This window comes from Miscanthus floridulus, chromosome 8 (assembly GCF_019320115.1).
Source record: "Miscanthus floridulus cultivar M001 chromosome 8, ASM1932011v1, whole genome shotgun sequence".
NCBI lineage: Eukaryota > Viridiplantae > Streptophyta > Magnoliopsida > Poales > Poaceae > Miscanthus > Miscanthus floridulus.
Genome location: NC_089587.1, coordinates 1,017,000 through 1,044,328, shown reverse-complemented (window position 1 = coordinate 1,044,328; position 27,329 = coordinate 1,017,000). Strand labels below are relative to the sequence as shown.

At 43.8% G+C, this 27,329-nt stretch overlaps 4 protein-coding genes and 1 pseudogene across 4 annotated transcripts; 1 reads left to right on the top strand and 4 right to left on the bottom strand.

Annotated features, from left to right (window-relative positions):
- Nucleotides 1–279: 279 nt before the first annotated feature.
- LOC136476715 (glutamate receptor 3.1-like) lies at nucleotides 280–3,953 on the bottom strand (annotated as a pseudogene).
- Nucleotides 3,954–6,395: 2,442 nt separating this feature from the next.
- LOC136476683 (uncharacterized) lies at nucleotides 6,396–8,462 on the top strand. Its single transcript, XM_066474611.1, has 6 exons — nucleotides 6,396–6,567; nucleotides 6,649–6,711; nucleotides 7,290–7,533; nucleotides 7,605–7,821; nucleotides 7,923–8,108; nucleotides 8,304–8,462. Exons 1-6 carry the CDS (start codon nucleotides 6,396–6,398, stop codon nucleotides 8,460–8,462), a joined length of 1,041 nt encoding a protein of 346 aa, XP_066330708.1.
- A 3,801-nt stretch (nucleotides 8,463–12,263) lies between these two features.
- LOC136476670 (uncharacterized) lies at nucleotides 12,264–12,680 on the bottom strand. The gene has a single exon (XM_066474600.1). The coding sequence runs from the start codon at nucleotides 12,678–12,680 to the stop codon at nucleotides 12,264–12,266; it is 417 nt and encodes a 138-aa protein (XP_066330697.1).
- A 1,392-nt stretch (nucleotides 12,681–14,072) lies between these two features.
- On the bottom strand, nucleotides 14,073–14,876 carry LOC136476657 (polygalacturonase-like). The gene is made up of 2 exons (XM_066474579.1): nucleotides 14,445–14,876; nucleotides 14,073–14,327 (listed from the first exon to the last, which is right to left on the bottom strand). The coding sequence occupies exons 1-2, from the start codon at nucleotides 14,874–14,876 to the stop codon at nucleotides 14,073–14,075; spliced, it is 687 nt and encodes a 228-aa protein (XP_066330676.1).
- A 4,878-nt stretch (nucleotides 14,877–19,754) lies between these two features.
- Nucleotides 19,755–25,913, bottom strand: LOC136470831 (signal peptide peptidase 1). Its single transcript, XM_066468563.1, has 12 exons — nucleotides 25,789–25,913; nucleotides 24,745–24,843; nucleotides 24,509–24,624; nucleotides 24,266–24,417; nucleotides 24,097–24,182; nucleotides 23,414–23,541; nucleotides 23,239–23,289; nucleotides 22,313–22,399; nucleotides 22,134–22,203; nucleotides 21,392–21,528; nucleotides 21,217–21,294; nucleotides 19,755–20,501 (listed from the first exon to the last, which is right to left on the bottom strand). The coding sequence occupies exons 2-12, from the start codon at nucleotides 24,782–24,784 to the stop codon at nucleotides 20,406–20,408; spliced, it is 1,041 nt and encodes a 346-aa protein (XP_066324660.1). The 5' UTR covers nucleotides 24,785–24,843; nucleotides 25,789–25,913; the 3' UTR covers nucleotides 19,755–20,405.
- Nucleotides 25,914–27,329: the final 1,416 nt, after the last annotated feature.

Sequence of the window (27,329 nt, the reverse complement as noted above, 5' to 3'; positions counted from 1 at the left end):
TTTTATCTGTATACTTGGTTAAACTTTAGCCACTTTAATCAACAATGCATCTAGAATTGTATTCTCTTGTGTACAAAGGTAGTACCTTGTGAAATCAATGTGTTCCAAGAAAAAAAAAACTTGTGAAGATGCATCGCAAGCATAACGACAGAAATCTGAAAGAACAAATCAACTAAAACAAACATTTATTCCATTCATAACACCATCATCATTCGTGAACAAGGGTTGACTCTACAATTTTACAGTTTTGCCAAACTCGGACTACTTGTTATCCACTTATCATTGGGTGGTTGGGGTTGTTGGCATTGAACTTCTTGAGAGGCTCATGGTCCGCTTTTTCTTTGGTGGCGGCTGCCTGTCATCGACAAATGAAATGAATTTTCTGAGGCTGCGCTTACGATGTCGATGATCCTGCATCCACGGAGATTGCTGATCCCGGCTGTTTATGTCTCAGGTACTGGCGTAGCATGATGCCCAAGTAAATGAGCAGGGCGAGGACACATGCTGCGCCACAAATGAGGAACAGGCCCATGAAGCTCTCAAGGCGGAGCTGGTTCGAGTCCACAAACTCAGTTGAGCAATCGCCTGTCTTGAGCCACTTGTCATGGATCCGCTGCAGTTCCCCACTCTCCGACAGTGTTAGGATTGCGGTGGACATGTCTACTTGCAGAGGGGAATCCATTGGAAATACCTGATAGAGTGAGTTCTGTAAGAGCTATGTTCGAATTAATGAAACGAAGTTGCTACACTCTGGACATTAGACCTCTGCTGCAAATAAGTGCAAGGAAGGCTCCATAGTCTTAGAGAACGTGACCTTTCTCTTAGAGTGTACTATCAGCTATGTGAACAGTGGATGGAACGCTTGTAATTAATGATGTAACACTACTTTGATAATCTTGAAGGAAATATAAGATGTGTTTCTGTTTATATTTCTACTAGAATGGAATATATTTCAAGACAACTTAAAGTTAGATGCACTTACAAAGCCCCATCCAGCACTGGTGAATTCTGGGCCAGCAACAGCAATCTTGCAGTAAGTTGACAAAAATAGCTCAACATAGGGGCGCTCTTCAACAATGGCCATAACACCTCCTTTATTCGGGCCTAGCTTGAGGTTTTCAGCGTATTCTTCAGGAGAACCAAGAGCTTTTAGCCTCGACGGTGAGATGTTCAGTTGCTTGATCATGTATTCTTTGGCAAAAGAACCGGAGTGGTAACCAATAGGATAATCACTATGTTTCAGGTCATCAAGTCCTCTTATCCAACTATCAAGTTGTTGCACGGTTAGGAAGGAAGTAAGACTTGCAGTATAGCTTGATTGAATGATCAATACAACAAATAGCCATATGATCAAAACACCACGTCCCAAGGTACTCATAGTGTTTTCTCCTGGTAATAAAAAATAAGAGCAGAGGTGCCACATCAGAACAGAGGGTCAGTTATACTGAAGGAGAGAACAGGAAAGGTTAGTTTACTCACTCTGTACAAAAAATAGAGTGGAAAAACTGAACCTGCAGAGAATAAATCATATCATAAGAACTACTTTCAGAGGAAAGAATCAAGCCATCAGGCAAGCATTTAACAATATGTGTGGAGAAGTACTTTGATAGGCAAAACTAAAAAATAGAGGATAATATCACGTGACATAGATTATGAGAGTGCAGACATCTTTTCTTCAACCAATCTAAATTACAAGATTTAAGTTCCTTGTTCATTGCTAGGTGTTCCATTTGGACAAAATGTCAATGTTAAAAAAACACAGTTTAAGGCTGCCAATAAAGTGTAACATGTTGCACGGAAACAAAGGAAAAAAATAACATTTGTAAGTGAAAACAAGATGTGTGTATATTAAGTGCAAAAGATACGATTCAGATCCTTACCAAACAATAGTTTTTATTTGTTCCCGTGGCGAGCCTTGAAATTCATCATTTATTCGATGCTCAAGAATCCAAATAACCACACCCACAACAAGAATAGACAACCCTGTAACACCCCACATCCCCAATGTAAATGGCTGCAAGAATGCCAAAGAATTTGTGTTATGCTTTTCGATCGGAGCCAAGATAACCAGGCCTGACTCAATGAAGGGCTGGGTGAAATCAACAATTTTAGTTCGGCTCATTGTAATTTCGATATCCCCTATTGCTGCATCAAGATCCTGCAGGATAAAGTAACTCTGATCACTACTATACATGATGAAATGTGGAGGAGGAAAAAAAATTGCATGTCCACACTTACATTGTCCGCAACCATCTGTGCAAGTTGGTCATAATGAGGATTTTTAGTACCATTGCCGAAAGGTATAAACCTGTATGTAACTGGATAAGGAAGCAATGCCAGTGCTTGAGTGAAGACATCGATGCAATAGCCCTTCATTGACCCAGTAGCATTATCTTGGCCAACAACCTCTTTAAAGCTATATCTGTTAGGGACGCCAATTTTCAACTCCTTGGCATTGGAAGGAAAGGCCCAGCCTCGAGGCTTCTGTGCAGTCTGTCCAGGCCAAATGACATCATAGAGTTGTTGATTGGCAAGAGAAGTATTAGGAGGCTTCGAATATAGGTCCTCTGGAGCTACAGTCGATAGCAATCTTGTATAGTTTGACCAAAAACCAATGGTCCGCATGCCATTCCCAATTATGTTTATGATATCATAGGCAGGATGAATGAGTTCATACTGAGCATTAAATTGCACTTGGCCAGAAACCCCAGTGAAGTTCACATTTCTGATCTTATCCAGTAATTTGTTTCCCATGTCAAAAATACTCATGGCTTCAAGGTGAAGTTTTCCCCCAGTTACGTCACTCAACCTTGAGTCATTTGTAAAGGAAATCTTCCCACCATCATCAAAGAAGGCATCCAAGGCCCGAGCTACAGTCCACACACTATCATAAACATAAAAACCATAAGCGCTGATGCGAAGATCACTGTGGTTGTATTTCTTGCTTAAGCTGCTCCACCTGGACACCAGATTACTCTTCATCTTTGACTTCAGAGTGTGTGGACGTACAGTCAGAACACCTTGCATGCCATTTATAGTTTCAGCAGGGACCGATGAATTCGCATCAAGATAAGCAGAAAGCCAATCAGTTGCAATCCATACAAAGCCGTTGCCCATCATGTTTAGTGAATTAGCAATTGACAAAAGCTTGAGTCCGGTTCCCGAACCAGTATGGAGGATAATAACACGAGACGCCATATTACTAACAGTAACCAATAGATTTAGAAGCTCACTTGTTTCAGCATTGGAACGGAACCCAACCTTGTATGAAATTTTGCAGCGCCTTGCAGTAAGTTCATCATCCAAAGCAGCAATGCCGTTTCGACCATAATCATCATCAACGTATATGGCAGTCACTATCTTCCAATGGTAGTAATCAACAACTGCCGCCACAGCTGCCATTTGGTAGAGATCGCTGGGCATAGTCCGCATGAAGAATGGGAACTGGATTGATGATAGAGTTGCATCCGACGCAAAGGACATCAAAGGAACTTTAAGCTCATTTGCGACATAATCAATGATATGAGCAATAGGAGAGCACTGTGGCCCGATGATTGCAATAACATCAGTCGCCATGTACTGCAAAGCTGAAAAAAATGAATATTGTATCATCATCACAATCTAGAATGGAAGCACGCAGTATTGAACAGTAAAATAAAAAAGGGAATCGGTATTAAAGTTGGTCTACCTTGAACCATGCCAAGGAAACCGTCATCACAATTTGTATCCCTCGTGTCAACTCGTAACATTGTTCCATTTAGAACTGTTGGATCTGAGTTGATATCATCCACTGCTGCATGGATGGCAACATCTGAAACACCTCCAGTGGTGGAGTTCAACTGAAGAATAGACCCAATACTCACAACTGGCGGCCTTGCAGCTAAGCTTTTGTGAATCCCATTAGGGAGGATAAACAGGGAGAGAGCCAACAACATGAGAAAAGCTATGTTCATATTGGCCCAAATGTTTCAGAGGCTACTTTGAACTTATGAAGAAGTTGGCAAATTGTCAATGGGTGTGTGAACCCTATCAAAAGAGAAAAACATAGAGCCACCTTATTGTTAGGATGAACATGTGCAAGAGAATAAATATACAGGGCGTTTACTTGTAAATTGAAAGGAAAACAATAAGAAAAAAGGAGATCAACAAATATAGACAACAAGAAGAAAATATAGGAATAACATGAACATAATGGACTGAACGTTTGAAAGAAAAGCAACTTGGTGACTACACTAGATATATGATGAATGAAAAAAGAACTCATTTCTAATATGGTACAAAATGTTTTGATAGGTGCCAATCATGATATCCACTTTCTGTATTTCCAGAAGAAAGATAAAGAGAAACCAGCGAACAAAATCCCAGCATTGATCAACCCTCACCAAATGAAGCTTAAATGGATCATGGATTCTTCTGGCAATCATCATCCAGAACCTAACTTTGCTCATATGGCCCTATCCCATAACCTAGATGCAACGTGTGGTCTCCATGAGTGAACAGCTATAGATAAAACATGCGGTTGTCTTACTCGATCCACATATCATTTGGCGCACCCTTTCGCTGTGAACGAAAAGAAGAAAAGCTGGATATTCATACCTTGGCACTGTGCAAAGGCATAAGAACCAATCAAGGTATCAATTCTATTCCTTGTGTCGATCAGACCAGAAGAAAAAAACACGCATTCCACGCTGTAGTATAATCTTATTTTCTTTTAGTAGTGAAATGATGAGGTCAGGTATTGCCAAGCACGCTTGCCATGAGGAGGTACGCTTCCATACACACTAGTTGTACGTTCCAACAAACTCTTAGGGAGGGGGCTTCCTGAAAAAGTGCAACAATGCCTAATTTGTCAAGCAATCAGCCCGTCCATGCGGTTCGTGCTCGTTTTAGCAAGTGACGATCGACAGGACAGACCTAAATCACATATCTTCTAGCGAATTCCTCGCTCCAATCAAAACCCAACAGCGTCAGGTACTAACAAATGTTACTACTAGAACTAGGGGAAGCACAAAGGATCAACAGGGATGCACAGGAACTAGTCCAAGAAGAACTTTTGCTCCAAATCACCACTAAGAGCAAAGGAAACGGCCGGAAACGACAGCCATTGTTAGGTGGAGACATAGGACGTGTTTGTTTGCTTGGCCCGAATGGGGAGTCGAGCCCAGGGGTGCAACCCGACCTGTTTGTTTGCCTGGATCAGCCCACGAGCCAGGCTGGCACGACCCTTAAAGCACCCTCGGGCCTGGCCGCGGGGAAACGAACCGGGCTCTGCTAGAGCAGATGCTTGCCTGGCTCATTTCGGCCCCAGATGGGTGGCCATGGAGGGCTCGTGCAGGAGGCAAAAATGTCCGCACGTGGCGCCGCTAGGGTTTTCGGCCTCTGATTTATCCCCCTCGTTGTCTTCTCCGCCGCTTCTCGCTCCCACTTGGCCCGGTGTTGACGACGCGGTAGCAGACGCTCCTAGCCCTTGGGGTTGGTGAGTTCATCCGCTGGCGTCAGTGTGGTGGAGGTGGCATTGGTGTTTTGCCTTCTACATCTCTATCTCTGCTCCGCCAACCACTTCATCTCCTTCGCCGGGTGCTAGCTGGTGGTGGTCGGTGTTCCGCGGGCCTCTTGTTCTTCCTCTGTTCCGGATCTGCTTCCTCTTCCAGATTACTATATGCGAATGCAGTTAACTCTGAGGCCAGCAAAGGCATGCCTGAGTTCTAAAAATTGTGTTTAATGCCTGCATGTGGATGGATCCAACGAACCAGCGTTCCGTTATGGCCACTCAAGCTACTGCCATGGTTGTGGTCATAGTAGCTTTTGTGTTTTCCATAATAAAGAGGCTAAGGGGTGAGGAAGAACCCATAGTGTATGGTCCTAGGGCTATAGCAGATGAGCATAGGCACAAGAACTTATAGCTCATTTACAACTCTACTGATGCAGAGTGCATTGCCATGATAAGGATGAGTAGGGCCCCTTTCTTTGCTCTCTGTAATCTATTTAGGTAGAGGGGCCTTGTGCTAGACAATATCAATTCAAGTGTTGAGGAACAAATTTCTATGTTCATGCATGTTGTTGGCCACAACTAGAGGTTTAGGGTTGTCCACCAGATTTTTAGAAGGTCCATAGAAACCATATGCCACCATTTTTGCCAAGTCCTATATGCAGTTAGAGAGCTTAGAAATGAGATGATCAAGCCACCTAGCCTTGAGACCCACCCAAAGATTTTGGGCAGCCAAAGATGGAACCCTTTCTTTAAGGTACCTGCCCATTTCTGTCGAGTCCATTGTAGGTACTTGAATTACTTAATACAACTGTCCAAAATTAATTTGATCGTGTCTGACCTTGTCTCTAGGATTACATTAGGGCAATTGATGGCACCCATGTGTTGGCAAAGGGTGCCTAGACACATGCAAGGTGCCTTTAGGGGTAGGAAGAGTAAACCCACACAAAATGTAGTGGCTATTGTGGACTTTGATCTCAAGTTCACCTGCATAGTAGCTGGGTGGGAGGATTCAGCACATGACGCTTTGATACTGGCTGATGCTATTGAGAGAGATGATGGGCTGAGTGTACTAGAAGGTAACTCATTGTCCATACAAGTCATACTATTGTGCACATAACACACACATTCTTACCAAAATATGTTAATTGCACTTGTAGACAAGTTCTACCTAGTTGATGCAGGCTATGCTTGGTGGCCGGGGTTCATGCCACCCTACAGAGGTGTGCGATACCATTTTAGAGTATTCTAGCTAAAACTATCCTAGTGATACCAGGGAGCTGTGCAACTTAAGGCACTCTTCACTTAGAGTGACGATTGAGCAGGCTTTTGGGGCTTTGAAGATCCACTTTTGTATTTTAGACAATAAGCACTTCCACCCATAAAAGACACAAGTGAAGCTTGTCCTTGCTCATATTGCATCATTGGATACTTAGTTTTGGCATTGATGAAGTGGTGCCAACAGAAGAAGAGTGTGGCCTACCAATCTCGAAGTTGTTGTAGATAGCCAACCTGTGAATGAGTAGAAATCCTAGGAGAGCACTGGGATGGCAGCTAGGAGAGATTTTATTTCTTCTAGCATGTGAGCCAATAGAGGTACTTCTAGGACTTGATAATGTTGGGCACATTTATGTAATAATTTCAAACCATTTAGGCTACATTTGTATGGAATAAGTGAGCGGTGTCTGTGGACTTAATATGTAATGGACAATGTTGAGACTACTTTTCATTTTTCTTTTTCATGTTGGTTTGCAACTTAATCTATGAATGATGCTCTTGTGCTATTAAGTTGTTGTGTTAGTTAAATGCTACCTTACTGCCCTACATAGGATGCCTACTGTCAATGTGTTTGGTGATGGTGCTGCTGAGGGCTTTGTCACTGCTGCCTCACTCATGGGGGTTGGGGTGCCTGCTGCTGCTCCTGCCCCTATTGTTGGGGCTCCTCCACCTACTAGTGCTAATGGGCAACCACCTGCTACTGTCAATGGGGCTGTTGCTGCTGCTGCTGGCAATGGGGCTGCTACTAGTGCTAGGCCACCTATGAGGTGGACAAACATCACTAGTGGGTTTGTGCTGCGTAGGATTAGTCAGCTCATCCAAACTAGTGCTAGGGCAGACAAGGGTTTAAGGAGAAGGATGTAAACCAGGTGGCTGAGGCCCTTAGGGAGTTTTCTGGTGAGGAGGTGACTTCCGCACAGGTGTACAACCACCTTAGGAAGTGGAGACAAAGGTGGGGAAGGGTGTGCAAGTTGAAGGATCTAAGTGGGGCACTTTGGGATGATGACACCAAGACCATCATGCTGGAGCAAGGTCACTATGTTGGTCATGTTAAGGTACCGCCTTTATTTTCTTATAATACTTACTATTTTCAATTGTTGCAGCTTACTATTTTGATATGCATTGCACTAACTTATGTTTGTTGCTCCTGTTGTAGGACCACCCCAAGGATGTTGACTTCCTCAAAACCCCAATAAGGTTCTATGAGCAGATGGAGACCATCTTTGGCAGCTCCATGGCCACTGGTAGATTTTCTCTAGGCTCAAATGAGGCCCTTGGGGTGAACAACAACACAATTGACACATCAGCGTGGAAGATTCTTGGAGGGCACATTTGGGAGCCAGTAAGTAGATGACAAGACGGAGCATGGGGAGAGCAGCAAGGCAACTGACTAACTGAGGTGCTTACCCCAACTATGGGTGGAAGAGGAAGAGATCTTACTTCACTAAGGATGAGATATTGCTCATGACCAACATGACTGATGCTATGAACAATATGGCGGACTGGGCCTTCTCATGTTGATGTTGACCTCTACCAGGCTGTCATGTACATGTCTGGTTTCTCAGAGGAGTCTATGATTGTTGATTTTAGCCACCTGTGGGACAACATGTCCCAAGGTAGGGCTTTTGTGGACATGGTGGACAACCATAGAGTTCTCTGGCTTAGCACTTTCCTGGCCAAGAACTACTACCTCTAGGCTACTTGCACTCTACTTCTAGAGCAAGCTAGATGAGGAAAGAAGTTGAGAAGTATATGTTCTCCACCCTCCTTAACCACTCTTCTTCCCTAATCTTTTGTGCAGTGACATAGGGTCTTTTGTGCAACAAGGTAGTTAGACTGACTAGAGGTTTTTTCATTGCTCATTTGGGGGCAGCTAACTATATGTAATATTTGTCCAACTTATTGCTGGTTGCAGTAGCCCTAGCTACTGGTACTTGATCTGGTGAGGCAATGTGATGATGTTATTGATTTAGTGAACATAACTGCAGTGACAACTGCCTTACTGCTTCATATATCTGTCTTACTCCTGTATACATATGTCTTACTATCTTCCTGTCTTTATTTTGCTAGTACTTGAACTTGTGATACATCTGTCTTACTGTTCTATTGTTTTTGTTGAATGTTATGTACCATAGGCCACATCCATTATATTGGTTACCAACACTCCAATGGCACATGTGCATGTCAAGCTGAAATCATGAGGTACACATGTATCATTTTGGTGCTAGTAGTAGTGCATGGGGTGTTGTCCCATGGTAACATATCATTCAGCAAAAATGATGCTGGTTTGGACTACTTATCTGTGAAGGTGGGGATGACATTTGGTTAGGCCTACGATGATGACAAGAACTATGATGAGGTGGCACTTGTTAGTTTTTCTGTTGATCTCCTGGTTGGTTTTTCTATTGATCTCTTGGTTTTCTATCTATGATGCAGCTAGGCCTGTCTATTTCCTGTTTGTTCTTATATCCAGGCAAACAAACACGTCCTTTGGAACTGTATTGTCCTGTACTTGCTTGCTATTGTCCAGTGCATGCTTGAATGATTTTTTTTGCATCTTTATGGTCCAGTGCTTGCTTGAATTATGCCTTCATCTTCAGTCTTGTTAAGTGCCACCAATCATTCTTTATGCATATGAGATGTTGGAAAAAAATCTGAGGCCACTACTTATATTTGTCAGTGATGTCTATGATGTTGGATGGATTATAGGAGCAGGCCGTCTAGTTTGCTTTCTGTGTCTCCTCCTTGTGCCCAAACCAAATGTCAGTTTGGCTTACAACAAGGTGAAGGCATCTAAAGCAGACTATTGGTTTGTGACCAGTAACCACATAATTGAGGCATGGAGATCAATGCTGCCAATGATGTTTACTTTCATTTGCTCATTGTTATACTACTTGTCAAAACTAATGCAGCATGTTTGGGTTTTGCAGAAAAGTGATGACTGGATGCTATGTTGTGTTCAATGGCTGTCGGCCTAGAGTTTACTCCAACTGGCCTGACTACCATGACCAAGTTCATGGGTTTTTCCTGGTGCTTCTTACAAAAAGTTCAGCTCCTATGATAATGGAATTGTTGCATTCAACTCAAGAACCAACTCAAAGCCAGGCACAAACACCATCCTTTTGTGGTAGTTGAAGGTAGTTACGGAAAACTAACACATGGTCCAGGCAAACAAACATGGAAACATGGGGATAGTGTGAGCCAGCCCCAATTGGTCTAGGGCAAACAAACACCACCGGTTGCACCGGCTAGGGCGGCCTGGTGCTGACCAGATCCCGCTGATATGTGCCGGCCACCCTAGTCCAAACAAATAAACACGCCCATAGGGATTTGCTCAGTCGGCTCCGAGAACAAAATGGTGGAGAGGATGTGTCATGTGCCTAAATCAGAGGCCCAGCGTCGGGATCAATGGGCCAGGAGAAGCCCACAACCCAGCCTTGGCCGACCCCGAGAACCCCCGGCGCGCGGCAGCAAGGGCACTCGGCCATGGGGGTGGGCCACCTCCGCTTCTTGAGTCTCCCAACATTCAAGGTGATCCAGAAAAAAGGGAGAAATCAGAAAAAGGTAGGGAAATAAATAGAAAGTCGCTTAGATAAAATAAATTAGGATTTAGTCAAGGAATAAATAAGTTTACTTGCAAATGAAACAGTCTGAATCTACGAGGACTCTTCTCTTAGTGTTTTAAAAAGAAAAGTCTAGATTGCTTAGGGACAAGACTCCCTCCGAGTACTATAAATACTGTTTCGTGGGAAAAAGGACTATAAATACAGGGGCCCGCTGCCACCTGCGACCAAGGCCGTGACGGGATGATTTGTGCTACAGTAGTTCAGAAATAGCAAGCGTGAGGAGGAGGAGAAAGGGACTTACCTCGGAGCTGGCGTCAGCGCTCGTGCTCCCCCCGAAAGAAAGAGGAAATTAATCTTGATCGTCTCCAGACTCCTCGTCGTCTTCGTGTCCTCAACTTACTCAACACCCCGGCCAGGACCAGGCGGCGGCCTTCCCATTTGCTCTTCAGGTCATTTTATTTTGGAGCTGGCTGGGCCTGTACGGTGCAGCTGTGCTGTGGAGCCAGCAGCCAGAGGAGAAGACGGAGATGGCGATGGTACTACATGGCAGCAGGTGGGCCCCACTCGGGGGAGCAAACGGTGTTTGCATGGATACGATGATTAGGAAAGAACCACGAGGAGTCCGAGAAGAACACCGCAGTTGTTTAATTGGCCTGTGCTAGGAACGTGCTCACATGATTGGCCGGTTGTGAGTACGAAAAGGGCTAGGACTCTATTTTGTTTCAACACATGCACAAGGAAATACGATCGACAGCATTGGTGGTTGCATGCATGGCGACGAGCCGACGATCGAGTCCTCCGATCCGGCCCCACCGATGCTCTTCATCTGTCCATCATCGCAAACAATGCAATTTGAAGCATCGTAGCACACTCCTGGTGCCTTGGAGTGCATGTTTGGGCAAAGAAAGGAATACATGCGTGCAATGCCATATACTAGTAGTAGATTTTATTTCTATTTTCTCTGTTAATTTTGTTTCCTATTACCACAGAATAAAGATATGCCCATAAATTAAATCTTGGGCAAAGAAAGGAATACAAATTATATTAAAGACAGATTATATATGTTCTCCTGATGCTACTCATCAAACATAAACTAAAGGCATGATTGAGCAGTAATTGTCATGATCACTGTTAGCTGGCTGCCTCGAGATTTGAAGAAAGTGTACTTTTCCGTGTGTGTGGATATACTGCGTACGTATTATATAACCACAGTTTAGACTGTACAGAAAGACTATCTAATAACAAGTAATATACGTGCAAGATGTGATATGTATGTTTCAGAGACAGACAGGCACAAGGGTAACAAAGACAAATACGTCTCGACAAATACAAGGAGATGAGAATAATGACGAAGGGGACAGCTTCCTCCGACTAATCATTTTCAGTACTAGCTGAAGAAGCTACTGGACCATCCATCCCCATCGATCTCAGTATAATTTTTGTTTAAAAATACAATAAATTTTGTTTAGCAAGTGAGGAACCAGGTTATCATGAAGTTGCTATTTTTATCCATGTTCCACCTTCTCTTTTCTAATTCTCCTCATTCACCTAATATCTGGGTCCGGCAGTGAATGTGCATGCATGTGTGTGAGAAGAATATGAAGCCTAAACATGTTTGCCACACGCCTGTTAGCGACCCGTTCGCGACGAGATCGGACGTGGGGAAGAAGAACAGTGCCTCGGGCCGACGAGGTCCTGGTTAAAGAGTAGCTAAGAATTTTGTTACAAGTAATTGGATGATTCCCCTCTCTAGCTCTCTGCCTCTCTTAACTACTACTCCACTGGGGCGCACTGGACGCAAGCCCATTGTGGGACGTGTACCTTGGAGCTCTTGCGATGGGCCCGCTTGCTTCTTCTCGATTGTTGGGCTTCCTTGGGCTGGCTTAGGTGAGGAGCCGTGACATCCCCTCCCCTTGGGCACCGGCATGTCCCTAGGCCGGAGCTTGTGGGAACTGCTGATGGATGGCTTCTGTGTCTTCCCATGTTGCCAGTGAAGGGTCGAGGCCTGACCACTTGATGAGGAGCTGGGGTACTGAGCCTTCACGCTGGAGTACTGCTTCAGGCACTTGTAGGTTGTCGTCGATGTCAGGAAGCGATGGCGAGACGATGTACTTCATCGAGGGTGCCGGCTTGAGGAGCGACATGTGGAAGACCAGATGAATCGACGAAGAAGGAGGAAGTTCAAGCTTGTAGGCGACGGAGCCGATGCGGTCGATCACCTTGTAGGGGCCAAAGTAGCGGAAGGAGAGCTTCTGACGGGCTTGCGGCGCCAATGAGGACTGCACGTACGGCTGTAGCTTTAGGTAGACAAAGTCGCCGACGACGAAGGTGCGCTCGGACCGGCGCATGTCCGCTTGCGCCTTCATGCATTGTTGAGCTCGGTGAAGGTGTTGACACACATACACCATCATGGTAGCACGTTCAGAGAGTAAGTCATCCACCTCGGGTACAGAGGAAACTGAAGATGCTGAGATACCGAAGTGGAGGGGAGGATGACCATAAAGTTCCTCGAATGGTGATCTGTTGATGGAGGAATGCAAACTAGTGTTGTACCAGAACTCTGCTAGCGGAATCCACTTCAGCCATTGTCATGGACATGAATGGACGAAGCAGCGGAGGTAAGTAGCCAAAAATTGGTTGACGCGCTCTGTCCGAGCTCATGGACAGTGTGGTCAGGGCAAGGCGAAAGAGCTCACGCCAGAACACACTGGTGAATATGCGATCATGGTCACTGATGATGTGTGTTGGGAGCCCATGAAGTCGGTAGGTATTGTCCAGGAATGCTTGAGCCACCTGCTGTGCATTGAATGGATGTAAGAGTGGAATGAAATGTGCAAACTTGCTAAACCTGTCCATGACGACCATCAAGCAGTTTGCGGCACCAGATCTTGGGAGGCTTTCGATGAAATCCATAGATAGGACTTGCCAGGATTCAGTTGGGACCGGCAGTGGTGCCAACTGGCCAGGGTAGCGTGCACGATCAGGTTTGGCCTGCACACAAACTGAGCAAGTAGCCACAAAATTCTTGACATCTGTCTTCATACTGCGCCAGGCAAACAGTTTCTTAATCTTGTTCAATGTAACCAGAAACCCAGAGTGGCCTCCCACGGCGCTGGTATGCATAGCAGACATGAGGCGTTGTTGGAGAGGAGTGTTGTTCCCAATCCAGATACGATCACGTAGCCGGAGGATGCCGTCATTCAGAGTATAGGGTGGGTGCGAGTCAGAGGCCAAACTCAGCTCTTGGATAAGCTTCAAAGTTGCAGGATTCTTGTCATACCCAGCCACCACATCATTAAGCCATGTCGGTGTAACAGATGATAAAGCATGGACCTCAATCTTGTACTGCAATCCCACCAGCTTAGTGTAAAGCTTAAGTTGCCACGGACTATGGAGCCTTTGGTCTGTGATGTGTACCAAGCTCCGTTGGTCAGTGAAGATGACGAACTCTCTGTGTTGAAGATACGCACGCCATTGTTCGACAGCTACCAGCACGGCCAGGTACTCCTTCTGATAGGTTGAAAGTCCATGTGTTCTTGGTCCGATGGCTTTACTAACGAGAGAAAATTGCAATTATAGGACGCGAAACAATGTGCTTCGCTATTATAGGACTCCAAACATCGACTTCGCTAAAACGATCTTTAAAACGTTAGCATTTTGTTATACATGACATTTGATCTTTTTAATCATTTTTCTCAACTAAAATACATATATTTTATCACGATGTGACCGTATTGCCCTCAGGCTTCAATTGACGTGGGATGTGGCTGCTGGCTGCAGTCGTCCCCGATCTGGATGCTGGTCCGGGTGACCGTGACCTGGGACGAGGCCTGCACGTGGATCCCGTCCGCGTTGGGGCTGCTTCCCGGGGCGACGATCTGTACGTCCTGCACCGTGACGCCCTCGCAGCCGTCGATCACGACGTGGTATAGCTCGCTGTCGACCGAGGTTAGGCCACTGATCACCACGTCCCTCGAGTTCAGCACCTTCAGCGACTGGCGATGCACCAAGTCGATCAAGAGGAACACTTTATATTTGTGGTGTCATGCATGTTTGCACTTCAGCATGCACTTGCAAGAATAAGATGCATGTGATGTGATATGGCAACTCACTGTTGCTCCACTGGGGCACCCGCCGTGCCCGGCAACCTTGCACGCCCACAGCGCCTCGCCGCGGCCGTCGACGGTACCGCCCGACACGGTGAGGCCGTCGACGTGGTCGAACACGATCCAGCCGTTGTCCCCGCCGCTGGTGTAGCCTGATGGCACAACAAGCGTACCATCGACCTGAAGCATCACCCTGCTAGAGCATGGGCCAGTGAAGGCCGCACAGCTGAGCAGGAAGTGCCCGTTCGGCACGTGCACGGTCGTCGGCTCCCGTGACCGGCAAGCGGCGGACCAGGCACTGGCGAACGCGCCGGACGAGTCCGTCCGGCAGTCGGGCTTCGCTCCGAAACCAGCGACATTGTACGCCGCTTCAGCTACACCTGACAAAACGTAGCAAAAGAGCAGCAACGTTAGGGAATAAGCGTTGATGCGAGCCATGATGCATCAAACACGTCGACGTTCTTGTTGCAGTCCTACCTGGGGCCAGCAGCCCCATCCCACGTCAATTGAAGCTCTGAGGACAATACGGTCACATGACAAAATATATATATTTTAGTTGAGAAAAGTGATTAAAAAGATCAAATGTCATGTATAACAAAGTGCCAACGTTAAGGGTCGTTTTAGCGAAGTCGATGTTTGGAGTCCTATAATAATAAAGCGCATTGTTTTGCGTCCTATAATTGCAATTTTCTCTACTAACGAAGGCCAGAGGGTGGCCGTCTTGAAGTAATATTACGCCCACACCATAATCGCTGGCATCCGTCTGGATCTAGAATGGCTTGGTGAAATCTGGTAAAGCTGAGACCGGAGCTGACATAAGAGCTTGTTGTAATGCCTCGAAGGCTGACTGATGAGATGGTGTCCAAATAAACAGGGCCCCTTTCTTGAGCAGGTCTGTAAGAGGTCGAGCTATGATTGCAAAATGGCACACAAACTTGCGGTAGTAACCCGCGAAAACCGAGGAAACTCCGTAATTGTTTCACATGTTGAGGAGCCGACCAATCTTTGATGGACTGGACTTTACTAGGATCTGTTGCAACACTGGCAGAGCTGACAACATGGCCCAGATATGAGATGCTTTGTTGTGCAAATCGACACTTGGGAGCTTGACCTGCCACTGATCTCTGTCCAGAAGTGATAGCACTTGCTGCAAATGGTGCAGATGTTCTTCCAGTGTCTTACTATAAACCAGGATGTCATCAAAGAAGACAATAGCACAACGGCGAAGAAAGAGGGTGCGGTGTTGTATTCATGGTGCCCTGGAATGTGTTTGGAGCACCAGTCAATCCAAATGACATGACGGTGAATTCAAAGTGACCCCAATGGGTTTGGAAAGCCGTCTTGTGTTCTTCCCCTGGAGCCAAACGAATTTGGTTAAAGCCTGCCCGTAAGTCCAAAACTGAAAACCAGGAAGCACCCAAGAGTTCACCAAGAAGTTCGTCAATAACTGGAATTGGGAATTTGGACATGATTGTGAGAGATTAAGCATGTGGTAATCCACGCAGAATCTCCAGCCTCCATCTTTTTTGCGGACCAGTAACACTGGGGAAGAGAAGGCGCTTGTGCTTGGCTGAATCAATCCAGACTAACAACATATCTGTGACTTGAGCCTCAATTTCTGATTTCAGAGCAGGTGCATAACGGTAGGGCCGAACCGATAGTGGTTGAGCGCCCTGTACCAGGGGAATGGTATGGTCACATGAACGCCTAGGAGGTAGGCCGACATGCTCAGCAAAAACAACCACAAACTCATTGAGGATAGCCTGAACTGCAGGATCAAGTGGAGGAGACGCCACTGATGGAGAGTCGCTGGCAATGTGAAATAACTGAACCAGAGAACAAGTTTCAATCTCTAGCAGCTGGTGTTGGAGTAAGATCTAAATTGAACCATAGGGTATCATCATCCATTTGTGAGCCCAATGGACCTTCATAGGCGAGAAGGCTTCGAGCCAGTCCATCCAATAATCAGATCATAAGACCCCAACGGAATGACCTTGAGCCTAGAGTGAAAAGTATACCCCTGGACTATCCATTCTACTAGAGGTATCTCCTGAGAACAGAGTATAGAACCGCCATCGGCCACTTGGACAGAAACAGGAGATGACAACGGACAAATATCCAGGAGCTTTTCATCAACAGTACTACTAATGAAAGAATGACTGCTACCTGAATCAATCAGAATGAGAATGTCCTGCCCTTGTATAGTTCCTTTGAACTGCATAGTTCTGTTGGAAAGGTGACCAGAGAGTCAGAGACTGCTGCTGTGGATAGGAGAAGGAAGAGTTGTTGTTGGCGAACTGCAACCTCAGCTGTATCATCAGTACCCGTTTCTTCTTCTTTGATTTCAAACGCGCCTTGGCAAAGATTCCAAACTTCTTGGAGAGCATGCAACTAAATAATTGGTGCACATTTGTGACCCGGCTGCCAGCGTTCACCACAACAAACACATAGTCCTTGGGCTTTGTAGTAAGATTGCAAGGTTTGCAGCTTGTCATCCATAGGTGTTTTCCTAGGTGGGTAGCGGTGGTCCTCTTGCTGCTTCTTGTCATCGGCCTGCGGTGGCACGCCAGCACATACAGGAGGCGACGGAAGAGGCAGAGCGCCCTTCATGGCCTGCTGCTTGGGGAAGGGAAACCCCTCACTCTTCTGAACATCTCAACGACGCCTAGGCTCCAATGCTTACTCCTGCAAGAGAGACAGAGTACATGCAGTATCCAAATCCTTGGGATGTTGTACAAGAATAATAGCGCGAAAATCATCTCGAAGGCCATCAATGAATCAGGTAGTGTAGGATAGATGATCGGGGTTAGGTGTATAGGCTAAGAGTTGCTCGATCAGATCAACAAACCGATCGACATAATCCTGAATAGAGGTGGTTTGCTTAATGTGGAATAATTGTCGAATCAGTAGTTCATGCTGGACGCGGCAGAAGCGTTCACGAATCAGACGATAGAAGGATGGCCAATCCAGACCAGCTACTTGGCGCTCAACCAATTGGAGCCGACGGCGAGCGGCACCAGTGAACTGCATGGTTGAACACTTGACCCACATGGAGGGATTGACGGCATACAGATCAAAATAATTACGAGCACACGTCATCCAGTATCGAGGGTCATCGCCGTCGAACTTAGGGAAGTGCATTTTGGGAAGATGGCCAAGGGCGGTCGAGTGGACTGGAGAAGGAGGATGAGGTGGTGGTGGGTGAGTAATTTGAGAATTGGGAACGAAATGAGGTGGTGGGTTAGGTGGTGGGAGATTGGGTGCGATCTGTGGTGGTGGATTCGGGGGTGGAGGATGGGGGATGAACTGAGATGGGTGGAATCGGGAATTGGTAACAGGAGTGTCAGGATTTGGAGGGAAGGACATACCATTGGCCGGGGACGGCACTATGGTCGTGACCGAGCCATAGGCCGGCACCCGTGTAGTCATGGCAACGCGGTGCCTGTTGGGCCAGTTGACCATGCTCCCGCCAGGATGTTGCTCGGCGGCGGCCGACTCCTGACGCGCCATCAGCAAGGGTTGTCGGGTTGGCGTCGCAGTAGGCTTGGGGAAGCGGCGAAGCTCGTAGCGGATGTCGTCGATGTGGCCGTTGACCTCCTGACGCCACAACTGCAGCTCCCTGATGGCACCCTCCAACACCTCCACACGATCATCTCGCTCGTCATGGATCTCAGCCAGCTTGATGAGTTCAAGATCCGCCATGCGCTGCTCTAGATCCGAGACGCGTGAGTCGAAATGGGACCCCTAGTTGTCGGCGACGATGGTGGCGGTGTACTGGGAAAAAGCGAAGCTCTCTAGGGAGGCGAAGCGGGCGTCGACGGCTTCCTCATGCTCCTGGACGGCGGAAGACGCGTCCTCGAAGCGCTTCTCCAGGCGCTCCGAGCACTCGACGGAGCGCACGTCAAACTCCTCCATCTTCTTGAGCATTTCGTCGAACGTCTTGGAGACAACGGGATCCATCGCTCCCCTTGCACGCTGTAGCTTGGTGAAGTGCTCGTGGGAGATCGACGCCGACTCTAGAGCTCCACCGACATGCCCGGCTCGACAGCTCTGATACCAGGTATGTTAGCGACCCGATCAAAACGAGATCAGACGCGGGGAAGAAGAACAGGGCCTCAGGCCGACGAGGTCTCGGGTTACAGAGTAGCTAAGAGTTCTGTTACAAGTAATTGGATGATTCCCCTCTCTAGCTCTCTGCCTCTCTTAACTACTCCGCTGGGCGCACTGGACACAAGCCCATTGTGGGCCGTGTACCTTGGAGCTCTTGCGACGGGCCCGCTTGCTTCTTCTCGGTTGTTGGGCTTCCTTGGGTTGGCTTAGGTGAGGAGTTGTGACATCGCCCAGTTAAGCTGCAAATGAAATGGAAACGCAACATGCTTCTTTCAGTTAGTTAACACCTACAGCGCGTAGCCGAACATTTTGACATACATGGCAGAATATATATATACAATATAGTTATTCTTGCTTTGGTACCTAGCTGTGTGATGGTGCCATATCTGCGGATTTGATGCTTCGCACACGACCAATTATAATAACTAACGTGTGTTGTGGCCAAGAACATACACATAACTAGTAATATATTGCCCGTGCTAACGCTACGGAGCCACTTTCCTCAAAAAAACCGCTACGGGGCCACATTAAGTGCAAAGCTAATTGATCATACTGAACAACTTACAAAAGGCATGTAACTAACAAATTAATCAATTAATAATACAAAGCTGCAGATCTTGTTTGTTTGCTTATTTCATTGAAATTCTCATCATCACATCTTGTTTGTTTGCTTATTTCATTGAAATCCTCATCATCACAAGCTAGTGGACAGAAAGAAGAAGCGAGAGAGAGGCAGCAAAACCATCATCACCTGGCTTTGGATAATTCCACATGCTGCAACAAAATGTTTAGGGGCTGCGAGGAAACCAAGACGCCTACCCATCGTAGCAAAAGCCTGTAAAAGTTCCATCATCAATATTTCAGAACTTGGTTATATTGGCCAAGCTCTGGTTTTGGAATAAATTAGACATCTACTTCTGAAAAGGTACATTCTAAAATTTACGATAAGGGCAATAAATAAAGTTAATAAAGCATCAGCACTAAATATTTTAATGCTACAAGCAATAATCATCTATGAGGACATGTCACTAACATCTACTATCCTGACCATTAATTGTTCTACATAATGTGGTAATCTGCTAGAACATAAATTGCCCTAGCAACTTGAAACAAAAAAAAAAATTGTGATGCAAGGAAGAATATAGCCATATCAACACGGGAATTAGTAAAGCATCTCTTTACTGAGTGCTAACATCCATCTCTTTGTTGAATAGTATATTGCCTATGCCATCACTACGGGCCACATTAATGATATACAGGAGGCATGATTGTTGCTTCATGAGTTCTGGGCAAGCCCATTCTGCCTCATGAGTTCGTCACCCCTAATAAGCCTAAAGTAACGTAGGCCATCAACCCATTTTGGGTTTGCCACCAACCCTGGTATAACAAGGAAACAATTTACCCCAAGTAAAGTAACAATTATGAGTCATGACTATATGATTAAGCACGGTCGGTAAAAATCACTCGCTCTTCAAGCCCATGCTCTAAGACCTGAGTTGTTTTCCCTGAGCTGATTCGACCTGTAAAATCCCTAATTAAATTCTTGCCTGCAAAAAAACAAAGCTAATATGATGCATGAATGTGTCGGCCCAATCAGAGTTCTTGTGAATTCCTTAACGAATCAGGTGCACGTCAGGACATCACAAGTAACAGCATCTATTTTTCCCTCATCTTCCACTCTCCAGTCCAGGCCAAATAATCCTCAAAGCAAAAAAAAATGTATCATGTTGAACCATTTCTAAGTTCTTAAGCCGACCCGGTATTAGAGGTCATCAAGCCTGTTTAGCTGCCAGACGACCTTACACGAAAATTGTCTTCCTGTCATGTTTTCCTCCAGATCTAAATCCTGCTAGAATGCTAGTCCACCTTTTTGTTGACTTTGGAACTATCGTCATCTTGCTCTTCTGCACCGCCTTCCTCCGCCTCAACTTTTGACTCGTTAAACTCCAGAAGCTGCATTTGTAAGAGATGTGGTCAGAACTCAGGTCCTGCGTTCTAATACATATTTTATAACATGCCTACTTTTGTGGGAAACAAAAAGAAAAGCACACCTCCCCCACCCCCAAAAAAATAAAGATGATATGAAAATGAAACAGATGACCAGGAGATGGAACTATGCATCGTCATCAACATTCTTTGAGTTCAATCATCAACGTGTAATAGTAGTAGTTAATACCAACTCAGCATAAGGACAGGTTCTTCATGACTAACAGTAGTACTGATAGAGTGATAAGTACAGTTACCTAAATGTATAAATGAAAAGGGCCATAAGGTGCCTGAGTCAGTCGGATACTCCAAGTGAAGCAATCAGAATGCAAAACACGAGTTATTTGTATTCTTTAAAAGACACTAGTTTACACCCAATACTAGATTGTAGTAACTGTACTAAGAAAGTTACTTTTGACATGAAATCCTTTTCTTGCTTGCGCAACACTAGTTTTTAAGATGTGACATGGTTTTTGTAGTAACAGTAAAGAGACAAGCATCAACCAAGCACAAAATTCAGGAACAGAATTAGGTCCATCCAAAGAAGCATATTTACTGTGTCTAACAGTTCATCTTTTATTTAACTTTTATGCTACTCAAAGTTCAAGGCAAAGGATGCGTTAAGAGGCTAGACAAAAAAATTCTTTCGAATGGTAGCTGCAGTAAGTATTCAGAATCTGACCTGTTTCACCTCTCCATACCACAGACAGGGAACAGCGACGAAACCGACCACACCAGGAACAAGGTATAGTAGAGCAGGCTGCAATAAGCCCCAAAAATAATTATAGTATTAATATTACAGGGATGACAGAAACAAGGGGAAACAAGACAATATAAACATAAGTAACAGAACTCACCTGTGCAGCTTGAAACCAGTTCATTACAATGATGGTCACCGTCATACCCAAAGCGTATCCCAAAAATGCACTGTTGAAGTAACGGTTCTTGATACCTCTTGAGACATCAAAGCGCAAGGCAAGTGCAACAAATATACCTGGAAGCATAAGTACAAATACATATTATGTTCTGAATGTCTTCGAAACTGCCTAAATTCGGATTCAAATACCATATTTTTGTATGCAACTTGAATCAATTGAAATTATAATTTGTTTCTGTTGATACATATTATGTGGTCCTCCAAGGGCCAGGAATGGACACAGATATTGGTTGTATTGGCAATAACTTAAGGCTGCATGCAACGAGATGGCCTAAAAGTGTGTCTGAGCATGGTTGTAGCAATATGGTGCAGAGCATGATCTAAATCCAGCAGGACCAATTCTAGTTACAACATTGATTCTCTGTCAAGTGCTACAAAGAATACATAGATACCAAAAGTAACCATATCATAAATCTAAAATTCTGATCAATCCCCATGAATCAACAAAAGCAAGAGCTCCATTGATACAGCATATCAGTAAATGACATTCTAACAATGTTCCAATATATAGCAGTTTTGTACAGATAACCTAATCATGTAGAACAAAGTTGGCACTTGACACTCCTACAGAGGCTGATATTACCGTTCAATAAGGGTCAAAGTCTGTGTCACAGCAAAGTAGAATATAACATAGCACAAGGAGAGAAACTTTTATTATTAACCAGGTATTACAATGTCACCAAGGCCAAGCATGGAGAATGGCCGTGCAGCATCTGCAGTTGGAAACAGAAGCTGTACATAACCAAGCAAAGCCAGATCAGCTGAAGCATCAAGATGAGAAAATGGAACTAACTGACAATGGTATTAACAAAGACCAAGTTCAGTAGGAAAGAGCACTGACCTTTATCGGAGCATCAAAAGATTTAGCCACACTGACCATAACTGGAGTGAAGAACACCCAGAAAATGTCATACACAAAGAGTCCACCCTGGAAATGGAAAAGGAAAAATGCATTTAGATATGAATGTAATAAAAGAACAGAGAATGATTCAGTGGCACTATGTTGAAACAAACAGAAGAAATCAATTCAGTCAAAAGTGATGAAATGGTTGTAAAAATTATTTTCAGAAATAGTGCAGTAAAAAATGCAAGGGCCCAGCCCAAATTACTCCAGAAATCAGAACTATTAATCTATTAGACATCAAACAAAGGTTCGATATTTCAATATTGATGATTAATATGATCACACTTCAAAGCTTGCCAAGAAAAACTACTTTTTTCAAAGTTTAATAAGTATATGACAAAGTGCACGCTAAAAACACCCCAAGGCATCGAATTAAATTAAATTTACCAACATGGTGACACTGCTAGGACAAATATTGCAGTCAAACAAATGTTTTGGTCAATAGGGGGGGGGGGCAACAGAAAGCATGATCTGAATTTTGATTCTTAAATACACTTAGTGAAGTGTTAGAAAATATATTGAACTGTTATGAAGATTGGAGCACAATACAATTTGACAAGAATAAGAAATTGTACACATTTGAATCCACAAATAGACAACAAGCAATACTTTTAGCTTCCTATGGTGCATAGGAGATAATTCCTTTCATAGACAAATAAAGTCAAGATATATTGAGACCAGATGATCCGTAATGAACCATAGATATATAAAATGTTTCAGTGGTGATTATGATAGTGCAGAGATAATAAAATAAGGACAGGTTTGTGACTGAAACAATGAGGATGTTCTCTTAGAAGTTATGACATAAAATAGAAATATATAATGTTTAGGCCAAATCAAGCAAACATTGGGAAAACCCTTACCAAGAGAATGGCTCCAGTTTTAAATGATCCCAATGACAACATCTCAATCCCCTGCAAAATTGAAGTGTTAAGGTTCTGGTCAACTAAAAACTGGTGCGTAAAACAAATCAAACAATTTTAGGTTTTATTCCATAATCTTTAGTAGCGTATATGAATGTTAACCATACAAACAAACCTGAATACAGAAAGCCAATCCCAGAACATTGTTTGCAAGCCAATGCTTCTTTGATGCATACCACAAGCAAAAGAAAAATCCAGGTATTGAAGCAACAATCTGGGACTTTGTGAACTCCACTGAGAGTGCTAAAATAAGAAATTCATGGACTTAAATCATCTTCAAGAATAAAGATTGCAAAGGGAGGCTACTGGCATAGTTAAATCCAGTACTCCATGTCCTTGTTTTGAATTAAGAGTCTAAGCCTAATAAGAAGTCAATCAAATGCAAAGGTTGTATTAAAAGTTAACACGATGACAGCCATTGTAACTGAAATCTTATAATATGTCTGTTTCAGAGGGAGAAATGGAAGCTTCCGTATCCACAAAAATGCTATAAACAAAGAATATACATCCATGCCAGTATTTAGATTTCTAATGTCAAAAAATGGAAGCTTCCATATCCACATGGAGAAATATCATTCTGTCCGTAGCAAGGTTAAAAGATTCAATGGTGAAAAAGCTCGAGTTCATTCAGTACAAAAGATAATATATCATTCAGTACGAAAAATGCGCAGCAGTACTTAAAATACAATCAAATAGTGCTCTAAAATAGCACTGAAAACATAGGTGTAGTAATATTTCAAGATCTGCATAACTGGATCAACATGACTAAGCACAAAAGAAATGGAGTCGGGATCATACAGTGGAAAAATGGAGCCCGCCAGACGATGAGATTATCATTCCACTCTTTTGGAAGAAAATGTTTTATAGAAGGAAGGAGTGTTGCACTGCATAAGAAGGGCCTCATAAGTACAGCACATAAACAGCTTAACATGTCTGCAAAAGCTATTAGAAGAAAAAATGGACTTACGAGAGAGCAACAATGCCTAGAATGAAAAAGTAGGCAGTGAGCACAGCGTTGACCAAGTCTTTTGAGAGAAACTTGAATAGAAGGAACAGTGATAAAAGCATAGCACTTCCAACTAAGGGGAACCGCATAGCATGCTCCTTGGACATGGTCTCCTGCATAATAACAAATGCAAAAATAATTCAGTTGGTCACATGAGTTACAAGTCACAATAATAGCCAGCAGATACATCGGCGTGTTACTTACAGAGGGTGGAGTTGGCTTGACAGAACGGTAGCAACCCACATAGACAGTAAGGCATGCTGTCAATACCACATTCACATTTGGGTTTACGTTAACAACAAGTGGCGCCAAGCTCAGACCTGCACATTGTAAAATACATATGCTGCTGAGGTCAGCACGGGCTTATTATATCAAAGGGAAAGGAAGAAGGAAAGGAGCGATGTAAAGGCAGTCATTGCTCAACTGCACAATTAACATACCGGCAAGAGCCAAATTGGCAGCACGTTCATGCGTCCTCATTGTTAGGAAACAATCTGAGAGACTAGCAAGGTGCCCTTTGTTGGAATATCAAATTGAACCTGCGAAGATGACGATGCACAAGAGGTGTTTTTTAGATCGAAGGCATTCACCCAGCGTTATTTAAAGCTTAACGAAAGCCCAAGATCCGAGGCTGGTGATACCAGCTTACAATTGGAGCACAGAGTTTAACTCGACTCTCAACACGACTTAACCGAACTCTAAACTGCACAAGAGGTGTTATCCCCGGCAACATACAAATAATGAGTTAGCAGAGCAAGTTCTGATCTGAAGCAGCTAGTGTTGAAGTTTTTGATCGAATAATCAGTAAGGCTAACGGTGGAAGAAATATCTAACGGTAGAACAGATGTAATTTTATCCAATTTGTTTTCCATTTGCATTCCACAATCCAAAAGCTGAGAGTTTTGTTCAGCAGTAATGTAATGTCAAAGAATGCTTCAGCTATTCACACTGAAACCCACAAGTCCAGCAAGCAAAACTTGGGAGCTACGAGCCTCCGACAGCATAAAGGATACAAAATTCCTAAGTAAAATCATGCAGTAATACAATAGCAAGTTGTCGTGGTTCTGATGTCTTTCATCTCACAACTCAATTACCAAATTTTCCACAAGATTAACTGAATCAATTTCTCCTGAAAATCAACTTAAGAGAAGTGACTCCCAAAGGTCTGGTTTGCAAAACCCAGAGGCATAGTTTTTTTTATTAACATATATGAATATAAGACCCGTCGACTGGGATTACCAAGTCCTACGGGGTCAACTGAGATTTTCAAGGCACCAGGGAGGCAACTGGGATCGACACAGCGAGCCGTAGAGGAGGATAATCGAACAGTGATCACAGCAATCGGCAGGCCGCAGCAAAATAAACACAGCACGAAACTAACTGTACAGACGCAGACAGTAATATGAATGAAACCCGCAGCCACGGCAGAGAAATGATGGGGAGATCTCGCCGCACGAAACGTAGAGCGACTGGGGTTTACTCACCGAGGAACGAAGAGATCAGTCACCGGATCTCGAGCTGCTGTTGACCCCGTGCAGCCCCGGCAGAGGAAGGTTTTGGCGGGGGCGACGAAGGAAGGGAGGAGCACCGTCTCTGTGTTCCGTCGCCGGCGGTGAGGCCGGCTGCACGGGATGGGAGGAGGAAGAATTTGGGGATGAGCGGAAGGGAGGAGGGGAATGACGGGAGTTATGGGGGTGTCTGTCTGCGTTTTTTTCTTGCGGCTCAGTGTGGTGTGGCCCACCAACACGAGGTACTTGTGACGAACAGGTAAAGTTGATCGAAATTAAATTACCTCCTATAATTAAAAAATGTATACTAAGCTCAGAATAAAGTTTTGTCAAACCATCACGCTAAAACTTTACTTTCTCATTCTAAATTATATAAGACATTTTATATTGCTATATATACTTAAATATACGCTATGTCTAGATGTATGACAAAAATAGTGTATGTGTAAAATCCAAAACTTTTTTATAATTTAGAACAGAGGGAGTAGTAAATAAATTTTAACTTTTAGATTGTTTGGTTTTAAAATACAGTTATATGTGTGAATTTTTTTTTTTTGAAAATACTGGTTAAATAACAAAATTTTGAACGATTCTGAAAAATACGTTCTATCTAGACATCTAGTAGAATAAAATAGTGGTTAAATGTATGCTTCAAAATCGTGCAAAATAAAATGTGACAACTGACGTGTATTTTTTATCTTTGGGGGTAACAATTTTGAAAATAAGAGTTCTATGGACTATGGTAGATATGGATATAGGAATCTCTATCTATCTATCTATCTAACTATCTATCTATCTATATCTATGTCTATATCTATATCTCTTATAAAGTTAATTCCCATTGTAGTTTATCTCTATCCATGTCATGTCCCATAATAGTCATATCGTCACACTAACTTCCAAACTCCTATAGTATCATCGGTAAGAATAATTACTACTTTCAACATATAAAGAAATATAGAAGACATCCATATATTGATATTTGTTTTGCCATTCCATTAATTTGATCTAATTATATCAGTTTTTTATTAGATGTTTTCAATTGCCTTGTCCAATTTTAATAAGAATGGGTATAAGAACATATATATTCAACTTATATATGCAGTAATTTAATTTTTAAAGAAGCCCTGCAGCAACGTGCGCGGTATATGAAAGAAAAGAAAATCAACAGTTTAAAAGGAATGGTTTGTGATGACAAATTGGCGATGTCAACGAGCGCACAACACTTTGCGAATAAGGGGTATCTTGGGGTATAATTGGTGCATTTGATGACGTCGTCGTAGATATACCGTACAGCAAAGAAGACGAGCACAGGGTATTAAGATGTTCATTTATTGGAAAGAAGATATTGAGATCTTCAAGTGCACTTGAAAAAAAAAAGGATATGGCAGTTCAGCTTTATTTAGCAAATTACGTCCACAAATTTCTAACTTGTTATTTATGGCAATCCAACTGTATTAGCAAATTGCGTCTTCAAACTAAAATGCATATAATCTTCGGTGATCTTCTATCAAAAA

Bases quoted from the DNA above. Each gene is read 5' to 3' on its own strand.
- LOC136476683 (XM_066474611.1), top strand. From the start codon at position 6,396: ATGCAAGGTGCCTTTAGGGGTAGGAAGAGTAAACCCACACAAAATGTA. The intron at 6,712-7,289 runs GTGTGCGATACC...TTGTTGTGTTAG, and splicing joins GTTCATGCCACCCTACAGAG to TTAAATGCTACCTTACTGCC. The intron at 7,822-7,922 runs GTACCGCCTTTA...CTCCTGTTGTAG, and splicing joins ACTATGTTGGTCATGTTAAG to GACCACCCCAAGGATGTTGA.
- LOC136476657 (XM_066474579.1), bottom strand. From the start codon at position 14,876: ATGGCTCGCATCAACGCTTATTCCCTAACGTTGCTGCTCTTTTGCTAC. The intron at 14,328-14,444 runs GTGAGTTGCCAT...GTGCATCGCCAG, and splicing joins GGTGCCCCAGTGGAGCAACA to TCGCTGAAGGTGCTGAACTC.
- LOC136476670 (XM_066474600.1), bottom strand. From the start codon at position 12,680: ATGCGCCGGTCCGAGCGCACCTTCGTCGTCGGCGACTTTGTCTACCTA.
- LOC136470831 (XM_066468563.1), bottom strand. From the start codon at position 24,784: ATGAGGACGCATGAACGTGCTGCCAATTTGGCTCTTGCCG. The intron at 22,400-23,238 runs GTAAGGGTTTTC...TTCCATTTCCAG, and splicing joins AAACTGGAGCCATTCTCTTG to GGTGGACTCTTTGTGTATGA. The intron at 20,502-21,216 runs GTCAGATTCTGA...TTACAAATGCAG, and splicing joins GGTATGGAGAGGTGAAACAG to CTTCTGGAGTTTAACGAGTC.